The sequence below is a fragment of the Panthera leo genome, chromosome B4 (genome assembly GCF_018350215.1).
Source record: "Panthera leo isolate Ple1 chromosome B4, P.leo_Ple1_pat1.1, whole genome shotgun sequence".
Taxonomy (NCBI): domain Eukaryota; kingdom Metazoa; phylum Chordata; class Mammalia; order Carnivora; family Felidae; genus Panthera; species Panthera leo.
Genome location: NC_056685.1, coordinates 95408550 through 95425270, shown reverse-complemented (window position 1 = coordinate 95425270; position 16721 = coordinate 95408550). Strand labels below are relative to the sequence as shown.

Sequence of the window (16721 nt, the reverse complement as noted above, 5' to 3'; positions counted from 1 at the left end):
ACATTCTCTGTGACACTTTTCAGACACTTTGAGATGAATATTTCATAGGGCACTGAGAAAATTTCCCCTTAGGCCAGAGTGCAGGCTATCATCAAACGGCAGGACAAAAAGATGACAATTAACTTCCTAATGGTATCTTAACTCCAAGGGGCTATCTATAATGATAGATAGATAAGGAACAGTGGCGGGACGATCTGACACATGGAGGACACAGTTAAATGCATTTGAGGTATGTGGGAAATAATTTGAAACAGCATTTGGTACCAACTTTTAGTAACAGAACAAATGTTCATTCTTTCAAGTGGGAGAAAAAAGCATCCTGACGCTACTCACAAATTTATTTTCTGTATTCTCAAACATGCTTTATAACAAGTGCATGATTTAAATAGTTAAGTGTTTGGGGGGTGGGGGGATTGCACACCTCTCTTGCATATAATCAATTTCCTCAGGGTGATGGGGAAGAAGAGTTCCAGGCTCTTAACGGTAGTTGCCAAACTGCTCTCAAAAATTCACTATACAGAAGACCACGGGATTCTTGAAACAATGAGTTTAGCATTTACACCAGAGACTGGGGATGAGCATTTCACTTTGTAGTACAGGCAGTTGTAAATGTGAATTCTTAGAGAATGGTCAGAACAAATAATTTTATAATCCTCTGAAGTAAAGAAAAGCACCCCAAATAGTTTCATGGTCAGATAAGAAGAAGACTGCCATTTGCTAATACTAAAATCCAGTATTTCTTTTCCATGAAATATTAAAGCAAACCAAAAAAATTTTTTTTCTTTCTTTCTCATTCTGTCTCTAGAAAAAGAATCACTATCTAGTGGATGGCGTTGTGCAAGCCTCTTCATGTTTCTTTTCTCCAGAAAACAACTAAACACAGGAAAGAACGAGTTCACAAACATCCCAACTCGCCCCTGCCAAGGTACATCAGAGAAGCCGAAACCAGGATTGCGTGGGCTTGGGGTGGGCTCACCGCAGTGATTCGAATTAAAACCTAAACGTGTCACCTTGAGACCACGAGTACCCTTTTTTCCAGGGTGGCCCCGACCCTAGTCTCTCTGCCCGAAGGAAGAGCCTCATATGCTCCACGGATTTGAGGGGAGTTGTCGCCTTGGTTTCCGAGAATCGGGTTCCTCCTGGGTCACTTCATCTAACCCAATCACCTGTTACCCTTCGGGCCTAGGTTTTCCAGAGACAAAGTTACGGACTGAGCCTCTGCCTGGTCTTCGCGGTTGGGGCTTCGGAGGCTGTGGTGGGGGGCGGAGGGGTGGGAGGAGCCCCGAAGGATGACCGAGAGCTTCGGGTCTCCTCCGGGGTGTCGGCGTCGCTGTTTACCCTCCCCGCCGCCTTCAGCCCACTTCCCTTTTCCTCCCGGGGAGGAGGAGATGGTTAAAGATTACACCGTGGCCGCGGGCACTTCAAAGGGCGGCTCGGGCAGCCAAAGGTGAAGATAACGTTCTGGCAGCTCTAATCAGGGTTTGTGGTTGCCACATTTTAATCACTTCATTAAAAAAAAAAAAAAAAAAAGAGAGAGAGAGAAAGAGAGAAAGAAAAAAGAGAAAGAAAGGAAGAAGAAAGGAAGAAAAAAAGTTTCCATCACACGCCCATGCAAGGGATGCACAGCAAGTTCTTTTGGGGGTGGGCAAGCTGGAGTTCTCCTTTGGGGAAACTTTTTACAGGTCTTGGTGGAACGCGGCTGGGCGCGGAGGGGAGGTTGGGGCAGCGATCAACTGGGCAGCCCGTCCTTAGGTTCCAGGCTCAGGGGCGCAAATGCCCACGGAGCAGGCAAATGCCTGCACCGGGAAGACTTCGACCTGCGACCTGCCTGGAGCTGGACCGGGAAGCTGCGAGCACTGGCGCTTTTCGGGGCTTGCACCCGAAGCAGTTTCTCCGCGGGCCCTTAGAAAGTGCGCGCGTGCTCCCCCGAGACACGTGCATTTCCCAGGGGCCCAAACACGTCTGTCCAAGATGCCCTCTGCAAACCAGTCCACCCCCTCCAGACCCCCGGGCCGGTCTGGGGCTAGCTTCCCTTCCCCTAATTGCCCCCTTCCCGGAGCCGAGGGGGGCGCACTTACAGGTAGGAGGTGAAGACGCTGAGGTTGGAAGGCAGCTCCGAGAGCCCCAGGTCGGAGCAGTCCACCCTGAGCAGCATCCTGCCGTCGGGCTCGCACTGACAGTGCGCGGGGCACCCCCGCAGCAGCGCGCCCGGCCTCGGCGAGCCGCCCCCGGCCGCCAGCTGCAGCAGGACCGGCAAGGACAGGAGCACGCCGACCCGGGAGATGTCCATGGTGCCCGGGCGGGGGGCCGCGAGCGGGGCGCGGGGGGAGGACAGCGTCCGGGTTGCCGCCGGCCTCTGCGGCTCGGAGGGCGCCCGCAGCGCGGGGCGCCGCGCTCCTGCCCCACGGCGGGGGCGCCGAGGAGAAGCGCGGCGGGGCCGGGCCGTGCCCGCTGCCGCCACGCGGGCCTCCGGAGCGGCCCTGGCTGCAGCCGCTGCAGGGGCAGAGAGCGTTGCTGCTGCAGGCGGCCTGCTCTGTGTGGAGCAGCATCTCCGCTCGCACGCTTGTTTTTTAAAGCGCTCCGGGCCGAATTGCGCGCCCAGTGACGTCAGCGCAGCCCGGCTTCCCAGGCACCCCCCGCCCGGCCTCCCTTTCCCTCCTCCGGCCCCCTCCCTCCTTTCCCGATCCCGGGCCGGGAGGCGGCTGGCGGCGCGAGGTGCAGGCGAGTTCTCGGCGCTGGGGCTTGGCCGCCGCGGGGCGCATTCTGGCTCTCTGCACCGTGTGAGGGCCAGGGGACCCCCACCTTCATTCCCTTATGCGTCTCGGTGACCCGGATCCCAGAACAGAAAGGGACCTGCCTGAGGGACACAGATGCTCAGGGACCGAAGGATGCTGCACACTTTCTCAAAGACCACTTCTAATAATGGATGGAATATATGGAGTGATTAAAAAAACAACAACAACAAAAAAAGACTAAAATTCAATCCAGAAAAATAGTTAAAGTTATCAGGGTAAGGAGGCAGGCATTCCCCTGGCGAACGATGGGTGGCCTTTTTGATCTTTACCTCAGGGCACACAGTGTAGCTCGCTTTTGCCCTAAAATCAAAGTGCCAGGTTAATGGCTAAATAAATACGGCTTATGAACAAGTGCTGCAATGCTGCCTTCCTAACTCTTGGGGCGAGAAGTCGAAGTGGCTATTTTTTCAAACTGACTTAAGATCCCCCGGAAGTCACCTTTGGTAAGGCAATGCCTCGACCAGACACACAGATGGCTGTTTGCTTTTGCTCAGGGGGCCTTTCTTCCCAAGTGCCCCAGGGTTCTCAAAATGCAGGCCCCGCAGGTGAGAGGCACTGACTGGGCTCCGAGAACCCCTGCCCAGTACCCAGTGCAAAATGCGTGTTCTCACACACTTCAGCACGTGTCCTACAGTGAACCTGCAGAAGAAAGAAAAAGGACTTAGGGCTTTCTTGAAGACAGGGCCTCAGTAGGAACCAGTCAACCGTCTCCAGACCTGAGAGAGTGGCTCAAAGAGGTGACAGCCCAAGCCTGTCACATCAACTCACAAAATTGCACAATTTTCACTCTGGGGCACAATGCCTCCTTGCTTCAGGAAGGTGGAAAACCCTTTTGGCTCTCAAGCCCTCTCAATATTCTTCTACTTAGCCTTTCCCACCAAATTTCTCATAGAAACTTCTGAATTTTCCAATTGGGAAGCTATTTTTCCTTTTTGTTAGGTATATCCACCCTCTTTCACTGAAGGAACGACCCTCAAAACGGGCTGATCACCTGTGGAACTTTTATGATAATATAGGTACCTAGACCTACATTCAGTATTCTGAACATGTCCTTTTCTTGGGTGAATCCCATCATTAGCAAGTTTGTAATTCTCTGGATTAGATGGAGGGACAGAGAGGCTAAGAATTATAAACTCCATCCTCCTCATTTTGCAAATAAAGAAACTGCAGCCCCCTGAGATTTGGGAAAGTTTGACAGTGGCTGCTGAAAACTGTGAGTTAACCCTGGTTTTGGGCTATCAGTCCTGGACTGTTTCTTCACTTGTCCCTGTTCACACCACATCCCCTACCATCACTTTGCTTATTCTCACATTATTTTTGTTTCTCCAGCCATTCCTTCCATGTGCATAGAATGCCTACTAATTACCTATTTTCCTTCCCTTTTTTTTCTTTCCCCAGCTTACCTATTTTGTAAGCACAACTCAAGACATATTCTTTCTGTGGACCCTCCCATGTATGACCTTAGTCTGCATTAATCATCAAGCAATCAGTATTTGTCGAATGACTATGATCACGATGAAGTGGCAACGTCATGGAGCTTGCAGTCTGAAGGGGACCACAGACTCTGAGCACGAATCCTGCGGAAGATGAATCTCACTGAACAGTATGTTATAAATACCATAAAACTTAGTTCTGAAGTTTTCTTGAAAGCATATTTGTTTTGTTTTGCCAACTTTATTGTAACAACTTTGGAGGCAGGGACTGGGCCATTTGTCTTATCTTTATCTGTAAGACTGAAGCTCACAGTAGTGACCGCAAACCTCACAAATATTTACTGGCTGATCGATTTATCAACACAAGCATCCAAATATGGTTGTGTCCACCGTCTGCCTAAAAACTTTTGGCAATACCTTCTTGACTTCAGGGTTGCTGAAAAGGGCACAGCACTTTAGTTGTAGAATGAATCAGGCAGAACCGACCTGAATGTAAGTTATGCCAGTTTCAGGCTATTTGATCAGAGGCACAGAAAGAGCCCACCTGAGTCGGTTACTTTCTCTGTAAAAGGGGGATAATTATTCACCAGTGTTGTTCTAAAGGTGAAAATGTCTGGAACTTGGTCTAGAGCAGAGTAGACGTTCAATCTGTGTTAGTGCCTTTCCTCTTCTTTCAGGAATTGAACCTCGTTAATAAATTCATGTAGAGCAGAATTTCTGATTCAATTACGTGGGGGCAGACAACTGTGCTGAATGCCAGGGATAATGAGTATGTATGTATGTATGTATGTGTCTGTCTATCTATCTATCTATCTATCTATCTATCTATCATCTATGTACTTGCCCAATATTTCTTCTCTCTCCTTTTGGTAGGAACACTCCACGCTTCTCCTTGGAAAACTACCTCCCAAACCTGAAGTAGTTCTGGTAGTATCTGAAGTATCTTGAACTCTCTATTATGTGGTTCTGCCTCCCCCCACCTCCCCCCCTCCCGGGCAAGTATACAACCCAAGCAAAGCAATCTGAATCTGTCTGGGGGATTGTTATAGACCCTGGGGTGAGAAGATCTTCTCTGGCTTCTTGAGCTGGAAAGACAAGGAAATTTGGAGTCAGGGGGGTTGCCATTCTGCTATAGAGAAAACTCACTGGATATTATCAACATTAGCAAAGAGAGAAGCGAAATCCTAGGGTCATCTTTTAAACACCTGAATCTAAGGCTGTTTCTACCCATCATCTCCAAATTGGTGAATCAATCAATTTTGTTTTGTTTTGCTTGAGACAGTGAATGAGGATTTAGTTGTAATCACTTGCGAGCAAGAATGCTCAGTAAAAACCTGGAAGCACAGGAAGTGTGAACATTGAAGAGTGACCTGATGAAGTCCCAAGGCCTTATAAAGCTTAAGAGATAGAAAATCACATAGATTGAAAATAAGAATGATATGGCTAATAGTAATTTTATTGCCCGAATGCATGTATGTTAGTCACTTTATCTTAACTATTAAAGATGAAAATACAGCAAATCAGATTCCTTGAACACTGGGGGGAAAAAGTTCTAGCAAGGACACTGAGCAGTAGTTTCCCTATTTTGTGGCAAATACCATTTAATTTGTAAGATCAGGTTCTCAAATTGCATTCTAATGACCATCAGCATTGATTCAGCCCTTTACACATTCATATGGTTTCACTGGGTCCTCATAAAACCTTATTAAAAAGATATTGTTCTTACTCCAAGTTTAAGGAAAGGCAGTGCAAGTGGTTTTCCTAATGGTGACCAGTAAGTCAGTGATAGAACTAAAATTCTAACCCAAGTCTTATGACTTTAAGTTGTTTCCCAAATCCCTTGGGAATTCTAACCACCACCCCCTCCCCACTCCCGCCACCTATGTAGAGAGCAAGACTTAAACTGGATAAGATCTTGGGTTTACTGTCATTTCACTGAGAAAGAAATTTATGTACTTTTTAATTTTTGTTTTTTAAAGATTTTATTTTTAATCAATCTCTAGTCAATGTGGGGCTCGAACTTACAATTCTGAGACCAAGAGTTGCATGCTGTACCAACTGAACCAGTCAGGCACCCCATCACATATATATATATATATATATATATATATATATATATATATATTTTTTTTTTTTTTTTTTTTTTTTTTTTTTTAAAGAAAAGTATAATCTTTAGTACTGCAATGGAGCAAATTGGAGTAGGGATTAGTGGCTTTTTATGTGAAGAGTAGGGGCAAGTATATATTCAGGCTTTTTCCTCTTAAATATCTGCATTTCTATTTTCTCTTGACAATTCAGGAATACATGCTGGTGAGATGGCAGAGCAAAGCAACAATACCCTTACTTGTGATAGTAGAATTAGTAGGCTAAGGTAGACTCATTTAGCATTTTGTCTGGGTGAAATCGTCCTTATTTATGATTTTGGAAAGTATCTCAGTGTTAATGAGTTGGTATGTAATAGAATAGCTCACGCCAGAATTCAAATCACTTATTACTTCTCAGACTCTTTGATTGCAAGTTCCTAAAATCAATTCTGGTAAAGTGCAATCTGGTACGTGTCTACTTTCTGGGCTTGCTAAATGGATGATTTCCTAATTCTTTAATCTTTGATAAAAGTCCACAACTAAAAACATTCATGTGCACCACAAGAATTACTAATAAGCTTAGTTGAAGCATGCCAGGATAATTTTAGTTAACAGGTAAGTCAATATTTCTTTTACAAGTATAGTGAAATAGTGTTTACACAACTGGTGGGCTATTATGGACTTATTTAACTTGTTTGAAAGAGTGTAGAGCCCATTATTTGCCCTGCTCATTTTACATTCATGATATAATCAGGCTTATGCTGAATTTCTTAACTTCCTTTCACCAACACAGTCTAATTAATTGAGAAGGGAGGAGGACTTAAGAATAAACATCTATTTTCTTTCTGAATTATTTATTTTGCAAGAAAGCATTAGTTCAGCTAGTTCATTACTTTGAAATAGCCTATTATATAAAATCAATTGGATCTGTCTTTGATTTTATCCAACGTAGAGGAAACCTTTAAATATATCCACATGTTCACAACATGCTAAAAGAAAGGACAGTGGTATATGATATTATCAATTCTTTAGCTCATTTTGATCTCCTTGTCTTAGTTCATGTATGATAATGAACACGGTTCTTCTGGTATGCGGCCCGCTTCCTGAGAACATATGTCCAATCAAACTCACATGTAAACCAGGGGTGGATTTTCTTTTCAAACTAAGAATTAAAGAAACGAGAAAGAGATAATAAAATACTTCAAAATTAAATGACCTTACTGCTTATTCACGCACTTTATTAAATTCTGCTATATACTGCCTGAGTGTCCAGACAAACTCTTCCATATGCCCAATATGATGGATCTTTTCCTGGTCTTTTTAGAGGTACACTTTTTGGATTTTTAACCATCTGCCATGTCCACATGCTCATATTTAAATGGCAGAGCTCAGACAGAGCATAGGTCTTACTCCAAAATGATGAGGTGCTAACAGGCTCCTATTCACAGAACTGCTTCCCCCATGGCCTGTTGCTACAGTATATTCAAATCCACAACCCCTCCTCTGCAGTTCTGAAATCCTAAGAGCTCTGAAAAGAGAAAGATTTTCTGAAACAAATTTGGTGGCACAATCTGAACTGAACGGATATGAGTCTGTCTTTCTTACATTTCATGTGAATATTCCCCCAGGTTGCTGCAGAAATATCGATGTGCTTAATTGCAGGGTGCTACCCTGGGTTCCATATAATATATGGGATATCATTCTCAATGTAGTTCATTTTTTAAATCTTCTAAAATTCTGCGTGTGGCAACATCTGTGACCCTGATGTTTTTGGTAAAGGGATTATGGACCTATAGATAGTTATATTTGGAATATTTATTTCATAAACAATTTTCAGAGGAAAAAGAAAGACAAAAAAGGAGGATTAGAGCTCGTACCTTTAAGAGCAAGACTCAGAGGAGAAAGGAAGTAGTCATCTCAGGTGAGAGAGTGGCCATCACTGAACATGGTGCCCTTTGCAAAGTACAGGGCAGAAACTTTCTGTCTCTTGCTCTGGACACATATTTGTGAAACGGCTAGTAGAAAACATTTTAGATGTCAGAAGTTAGCTCTCTCAAAGACTAGAGAATAAATAATGATTGGTACGCATATTTGAGAAAAGAAAAGCAAGATGTTAGAGTAAAAGGAGAAGAAATTGTAGAGCATACCTGGAAGAACAAATTTCTGGATTTTCAGGATTTGTAAAGTAAAATAAACAAATACAGAGCACGCTGTTTCCCAAAACGCTTTATTTTGATAAGTCTGGTGTGTTTTAATTGAGTATGCATAGTAGCATTTCACTGCAATTACAATCTCATAAAGCAGGGCAAAATATATTGCACAAACATTGTGGTTCAAGTAAATGAGTCATAATAAAACATTGTCCAGATTGCTGCAATTAAGATTTACAGAAACCTTTTGTTGAATGTTGTTAGGTTTGTGGATTAATAAAATGAGCCTGTTTGGTTTAATTTTTCTTTCACTACGACTAACATTTTGATTTTAAGTTTCATAGATTTTTCTTCTTTTGCAGAGATTTTAGATTGGTCCTTGGCAGAAGGAAATCTCATTGCAGTTTCAAGAGATACATATTTTCTAAGAGACTATCCCTTTCTTTCCTTATCAACCTTCACTGTCCTTTGTGTACATTCTCTCTGTTTTTCCCATTCCCGTTTTCTACCTAACTTCCCATCAGGATTGCTGGGAATGGACAGAAGAGCAAGAGGGTCATTGGCTGGGTCACCTAGGGGAAGGGCAGCGCAGCACCTTCCGGGGTTTGGGTTGTCACAGACCAGGATTCAAATCTCTGCTCTGTCATCTCCAAGCTGTGGAGCTTGGACCAACTTTATCCCTGAGGCCCAGTTTCTTCATCTGCAAGATGAGGACAAATAAATAGGATCTACCAAGTTTGTAGGACTGTTAGCAGAACAGGGGCTAATGCATTACAGGGTTTTGCATGCAGTAAGCACTTAATATATGGTAACAATAAGGGCCTTTCCATGATTGGAAAGTAAGAGTTTCTAAAGTCTTAAGAGCTTTTTCCTTAAGAAAGGCTGTTCAACTTTGTAGACAGTGTAGGATCAAAACTGGCAAGTAGAACTTTCACTTTTATTTTTCTTTTGCTAATGACATGGGTACTTGGAACATTTACTGTGGATTCTCATCAGAGTAGAATATATCATGAAATTTTGAGTTCACCTTGATTGGCAACATTTGCTAGTGAAAGAGTCTGAGTTACATTTAGCATGCCTCAGTTTTCAGTTTTGGTAAAGCCTCAGTTCCTAGTTTTAATTGGAGTGTAGTTAATCAAAGGTAACTCTTGCATATGGGATAGATGCCCGGCACTGGGAATGGGGAATAAATACATATGGTGCCTGCCTTCAAGTAATTTATCATTAGGTTGAGAAGACAGATGTGGAAAACAGATTGTTAAGATGCAGTATGTAGAATACAAGGATGAAAAAAATGCTCTTCGCGTAATCTACCTTAGAGAAGGTCTTCATGGAAAAGGGCACCGGGAATTCATTAAATGAAGGGGCTTGGAAGGATATCGTTGGGAGTTCAATGGTGACAAAATGTAATCTTTAGATGATGAGTAGGGTGATGCTAGCTTAGGGTGAACTTGTGGGAGGCTTGGGAGACAAGCATAAGGTAAATCTCGAGAGATACACCAGGGAGGGTGATTATGAGAGGGGGTGCTAAGTGCCGTTTTAGTAAGCTTGGGCTTGATCCTGGTACAACTAAGGGCCCAGGCATCTTATTGCAGGGAAATGACAACGTCATGTTTCATCTTTGGGAAGAGAACATCAGGGTCTGCACAGGGAACTGTTGGAGAGGTCAGAGATGAGTTGTAGGCAGGGGCAGGACTCAGGACTTGTTGCTGATTTGAGTATGCAGAGTTGAGCAGGAAGCAGCCGTCAGCATATAGGAGTAGACATGGGGAGGAGACAGGTGTTAGATTTCTGGGCTATTTCTGGGGCAAAATTGGCAGAACTTGGTGACTGTGGTGACTCCAAGGAACAGAACAGCTGTAACATCTCTTTTGTCACTAGCCTGGGAGATTGGGTAGACGGTGATTATTCACTGCAAAATATTGTTACCATTCTTGAGTCCTTATTTGTGCCAGGTGCTGTGCTAAGTGACTTAAACACATTCTTTTTCTCATTTATACCTCTCAACCTGTAGGGTAAATATAATTACCCTCTTAAACAAATAAGGAAAATGAGGCTCAGAGAAACCAAATAACTTTCCAAAGTCCATCTGCCAATAAGTGGCAGAGTTGACATTGAATCTGTGGTCTACTGGACTCTGAAGCCATGCTTTTAAGCCCTGGAAAAGGAGCAGGCTTTGAAAAGAAGATCATAAATTTAACTTTGGATATGTTGAGTTTGCAGTTGAGAAAATTTCTAAAATCATGAAAAGTGCCGACTATAGCATGCACCTTTGCAGCTTCAAATCTTTCTTGATGTGGACTCTTTGATTTGAGCCAGACATAAATTCTTGATTATGGGCCTGATGCAACAGCCTCTCTGTTTGCATTGCTTTCTCCCAATGGTAGAGTAGATGCAGGGCTCTAAAAACCCAAAAGATTTTTTTTTTTTTAATTTTTATTTTTAAAAAATTTTTTTTTTTTTACGTTTATTATTTATTTTTGAGACAGAGAGAGACAGAGCATGAATGGGGGAGGGTCAGAGAGAGAGGGAGACACAGAATCTGAAACAGGCTCCAGGCTCTGAGCTGTCAGCACAGAGCCCGATGCGGGGCTCGAACTCACGGACTGCGAGATCATGACCTGAGCCGAAGTCGGCCGCCCAACCGACTGAGCCACCCAGGCGCCCCAAAACCCAAAAGATTTTTAGACACAGGAACCGTGTCAGTGTTCTAACCAATGATGGTGGCAAATATTTTTGGCAAAATTTTTTCCTGAAGTTCTTTATCATATTTGAGCTTTTCCAATCACATAGTGACTGAAATTTGATGCATGTTGAAGGTATAAATGCCACCCCCCGTTTTTGGATGGGACTGAGCTTTATATATCATGCTAGTAATTTATTTTAACATTTTTTTCTTATAAAATGTCTTTTTTTCTTAATTCTTTTTTATATCATTGGGCCGTAATACAGTTTCTGAAGGCATTCTATAAATGTTTGTTTGATGAGTCAGTTACAAGAGCAATACCAGATGTGTAGTGAAGGGACTATTCCTTAGGAGGCTTACTTGGGCAGCCAGGTAAGGGCCTGATTGAAGGGGGAAGGTGACAGAAAGACCACTGACTCAGTGTAAACTCACTGAGCACTATTATGTACCAGTATATCAGCTAGAATGCAACAGATAGAGAAGTTTCCAAGCGGACTATTTGGGAGAAAGATGGTGCTTTTTAAAAATGAGCAGATTTGGGGAAGAAGAGTCCAAGTTTGAGTTTGAGTGGCCTCAGACCCCTTTGGCTATTTAGGCTGGTGCCTCAGAGAGAGGGCAGGGATAGATGTCCTTACGTTTGGGACTTCTGTTAATGAGGTGGTCATGGTTGATTCTGATATTGAAAGATGATGGATATAAGTGTGGGGACTGATGAAATTGTGGAGGAAGAGATTATAGATAAATATTTAACATTTGTTCGGCACTGACTACTCGTCAGGAACTGTCCTAAGCATTTTATAGATACTATCTCACTGAATCCTTACAACAACCCAATGAAAGAGGTACTATTAGCATCCCCACTTTATAGTATATGTGCTGCTGAAGCGAGCACTTTCTCCACTTTATAGAAATGCCCATTTTATAGACGAGGAAACTGCAGCCCAACATCACACAGCTACAAAGTGTTAGATGTGGGATGTGACGCCAAGCAGGCCGACTCTATACCTGTGTTGTTAGGTCCTACTTTATGCTGCTGGCCAGACTGAATTGAAAGAGAAAACACATCTGAGGATGGTCAACGCTTAGAGCAGATGTCAGGAAGGGGAGTGAGCAGACACCAAAAAGGAGCAGTTAAAAGAAGGCATTGGAAAGAAGTTCAGAGAGGCTGTGGCCAGGATGATGGGTAGGCACAACGTCAGATACTACAGGCATTTTGTGTCTGTTGAAAGGTACGTTGTTATCGGTATGAAGCAGGCTCAATGGAACACTAAGGCTGAATCTACCTGGTTTGAAACAAGGTTTGGTTCAGTTACTTAACCAAGAAGAATATTCAGAGAAGTGTGGTTATTAAGCATTTAGTGCCTGGTTGGTTGATAATAGTCTGTACTTACATTTAAATACTCTTAGTTTTTCAATGCCAAGACTAATTACTGATCAATGGAAATTTGATATAAGCACACCCTCTAATAAATTTGAATACCTGGAGGAATAATTTATTTGAGGGAGAGGAAAATCTGACCCCTGTGCTTTCGGCTGAAAAGAAATGCATTTAATAATTTAGGGCCTGAACAGAAAAGAAAACTACAACTGGAATTGGGTTTAACAAAATTATGGCAAATTAAGCACATGCCTGAAGGAAAGTTACAAATGACTCGCAAGTATTACTTCAGTGTTTTAATGAATAAATGTGTAATTCCAAAACCACCTCCCTCAAGACTACTCTCTTAATGCGATTCAGTAAGAATTTATTAACCACTATTACAGCCTCGAGTGTGCTAGGCACAGAGTGCTATAAAAGGGACAATTATTTATTTGTTGAATAAATATTTATTGAGAACTTACTCTGGGCTTGGCGCTGTGTTTGGCACTAGAAATACAATGGAGAAGTAGAACAGAAATGTGGCCTCCTGAAGCTAGTGGTCTAGTGGGAGTGACAGACAATGATTAAAAACAGATACACACAAATAAATATTTGTTAACAAACTGACCCGAGTGCCATGAATGATCTTTTTGGGAAACAAGATTTGCCAGTGAAAGAATAAAATAAAATCCCATGGAAAAATGAACTACATTTCTTAGAATGGTTTTTATACCATTAATTTGTTTAGCAATCCATCTTCTCATAGACAGAAGGGAAGAGTAATCTAAACACTAATAAAACTATTATTCTTCTCAGTTAGTGGGGGTACAGTTTTACTTTGTACCTGCCTTTTTTATTTAGGCATTTTTTCTCTTTCTTTTTATTTTTCCATGGCTTCTGAAGCTGTATAACTGTGGGGGGTGGCTTGTTGATTGCAAGTTCATTCTAGTGGCAAGCAGAAAAAGAAAATGGAGCAAGGAATCATATTGATAAATGAGGTTTTAACACCTCAATTTTAAGGCTGCTTTAAGTGTTGTAAAAGGTGTGTGTGTGTGTGTGTGTGTGTGTGTGTGTGTGTGTGTTGTCTTCAGCATGGAGATATGTAACTATATTAAGTAGCTGAACTCCCCTAGATACTTACTAAGTTAAATCTTTTGAAGGCAAGATCAGTGTTTTCTACAGACTGTCAAAAAAATCTCGAGTGACCACTCTACTGCCCAGTCACACAGACAATCAGTTGTTAATTGACACAAATGTTGATGTCTAATGTTGTTTTATACTGTGGATTTGTCTATATATAAAATGTCAGAAAAGGTTGTATTTTTCCATGAAATTCAAAACATTTGACAACATGTTTTTATTCCATTTCCAAATGCTTTCCAACCTTCACACTGAGAGCCTGTGCTCATAGCCCAAAACAGAACATGTTGCAAAAATCTGGCAAGTCTTATTTCAGAGGAATAGGTATATTAGTTATAAAGAAAAAAAGTGAATATCACAGACCTTGAAATGGAGACAAATCCAAAAGAAGAGACCACTTTGAAAAGGAAAAAAAATAAACAACTTAGTTTATTATGAAGTATAAATGGAAAATTTATATAATATGATTTCTAAAATTAACTTGTTATTCCTTAGAAACCATCGAGATAGGCACAAATTTTCACTAAGAGCCATTTACAATGTAAAATTTTTGTTTATTTTACATAATGTGGGTAAGACAGTAGAAATCATTTAAAAGTATTAAAAAGGGCACTTCCTTATAGTAACTTTAGAATAGTAAAGGAAAACATTTATTCTAATAGTAATATGTAGTTAATATCGCTGACTAACGTAAGATCTTAGACCAATGTACTGGCCAGAGCTCTTGGATGGCTTTTTGGAAGGGTCTGAATTTTGTGAAGTACTAGGGGATAGTAAAAACCAAAAGCAAACATGAAAATCCAAAAAATGTAGTTAATAAAAACTTGTGAGGGAATGTTCCATGTCCTATGACTTGTCCTCCTGTCTATTTCACCTCAGTTCTGGGTTCTAGGAAGAAGAAATAGATGGCTTTCATTCCATTGAAAACTCTGCCGACAGGAGGGAAACTGCTCCCTGACTTCCAGTTAAATTCTTATCTTTATTAATTATCATTCCCAAAAGGGGCTGCTTTGTGAAGAATCACTGTTACCCCCAAAGAGAAGCAAGAATGGTAATCCTTGGAAGAAATAAAGCAGCGCCATATTGCTAAGGCTGAAATTCTACTTTGATGTATAAACGAAACTTAGCGAGGTGCTATAAAAAGAATGTGTTTGCCTAGTGGGTTATATATATTTTGTATGTATATGTTTACACAGACACACACACAGACACACACACAGACACACACACAGACACACACGTATACACACATAGACAATTGGATGCTAAGGGACCAACTGTTAAGTGTGCTATCATAGATTTTGTTTCAGAAGCAAGTTTTCAAAATTTAAAATCGATCTATGTAAGTGCTAAAAGCCTTAAGGCTTTAATTATATTTATGGTTAATTAACATCCTTTTTTTTTTTTTTTTGGCATAGGAAAACTACTCCTTCATCATTTTCACCTTTCAACAAACAGTTATTGAGTGTCTGCTAAGGCAAGATATTGTTCTCGGTTCTGGAGACACAGCAAGCAAATAAAAGAGATGACAATTCTTACCCTTTACATTCCAGAGAGTTTACATTCTAGAGAGACAGACAATTAACGAATAGATAACTAAATATATAGGATAGCAGGAGGTAATCAGCTAAAATAAAGCAGGGATGGGGAGGCAGGAAGTGTGTGAGCCAAGAGGGTGAATGCAGTTTTTAGTAGAATGGCCAGGGCAAGGCCCATGGAGAGGTGACACCTGAGCAAAGACCTGAAGAAAGTAGAAGAGTAGCCTTGCAGACATCTGCACAGAGGGCCTCTTCAGGCTAAAGAAATAGTGAAGGCAAAGGCAAGGCCCCTGGGTTGGCAGGAGCAGGCCTGCCATGTTTGAGGGGCAGCAAGGAGGCCCGGGCCGCACTGGGGAGGGAAGGGTCATTGCAAGGACTCTGGCTTTTGCTCAGTGAAGTGGGAGCAACTGGAGGGTTTGAGCAGAGAAGCAATTTGGCATAATTTACATTTGAAAGAACGATTCTGTGTGCTAGGTGAGGAATAGATGATTTATGAAGAGGGCTAAGTGAAAAGGCAAGGCTGTTGTAATCCAGGTGATGGCTTGGGCCAGGGTGGTAGCAGGGAGGTGATGACAAGTGGCTGGATTAGGGGTTGGATTCTGGATATGTTCTGAGAATAGGGCTGACACAATTTCCTGATGGATTGGATGTGGGGTTTGTGAGAAGGAGGGAAAAATCAAGGAAGAATTTAAGGTTTTTGACCTGAGCAACTGGACGGATTGAAGTTGCCATTGATTGAGATGGGGAGGCTGTGGGAAGAAAAGGTTTGGGGGGATGGAGAAGGTTGGAATTGAGCATGTTAATTTTGAGAGCATATTATATGTCTAAATGGAAACACTGACTATGTAGTTGAACATATATGTCTGGCATTCAGAGACTCTAGGCTGGAAACCTAAAATTGATAATAGTCAGAATATAGGAGGAATTAACAGCCACAAGACTTTTTGAGATCATTAATGAAATGAGTGTAGAGAGAAAAGAGAAGAGATCCAAGGCCTGAGCCTCAGATACTCTGGAGTCTACTCTATAAAGTTCAACTAGGGAGGTTGGGGCACGAAAGCATTATCAGTCCCGTGAGGGAAGAAGGAAATCAGTAGAATGATGCGTGCTGGGAGCCAAGGGAAGAAAACATTTCAGATGGGAGTGAGTGAGTAACAGTAAAATATGCTTCTAATAGATTTAAGAAGAGGGAGAATCGTCTGTTGGGTTTAGCACGGTGAAGGTCATTCATAATTTTCACAAGAGCAATTTTGATGGAGTGATGGGAACAGAATCTACTTGGAGTAAATTCATCTAACCTTTTTGAAATAGAAGTAATTTAATCTATGTGAAAATATCTGAGATAAATAGAAGCACTCAAAAGTATTCTCTTTGCAAAAGACCAAAAACATACTTTTAGATACGGAGACAAAAAACAACAACTGACATTTACTTAGTACCTACTTGTGCCAGGCATTGTACAGAAGTGCTTTAGAGGCCTGATTTTATCAGACTTTCACAATAGATCTATGAATGAGGTCCCATTTCTCCATTTG

At 42.0% G+C, this 16721-nt stretch overlaps 1 protein-coding gene across 1 annotated transcript in view; it reads right to left on the bottom strand.

Moving 5' to 3' along the window:
* The window catches only part of LGR5 (leucine rich repeat containing G protein-coupled receptor 5), a 128074-nt gene extending 125784 nt beyond the window's left edge, over window positions 1-2290 (bottom strand). The window contains exon 1 of the mRNA XM_042947177.1: window positions 2079-2290. Coding sequence (XP_042803111.1) covers window positions 2079-2290 — 212 coding nt within the window. The remainder of the gene's footprint in view (window positions 1-2078) is intronic.
* Window positions 2291-16721: the final 14431 nt, after the last annotated feature.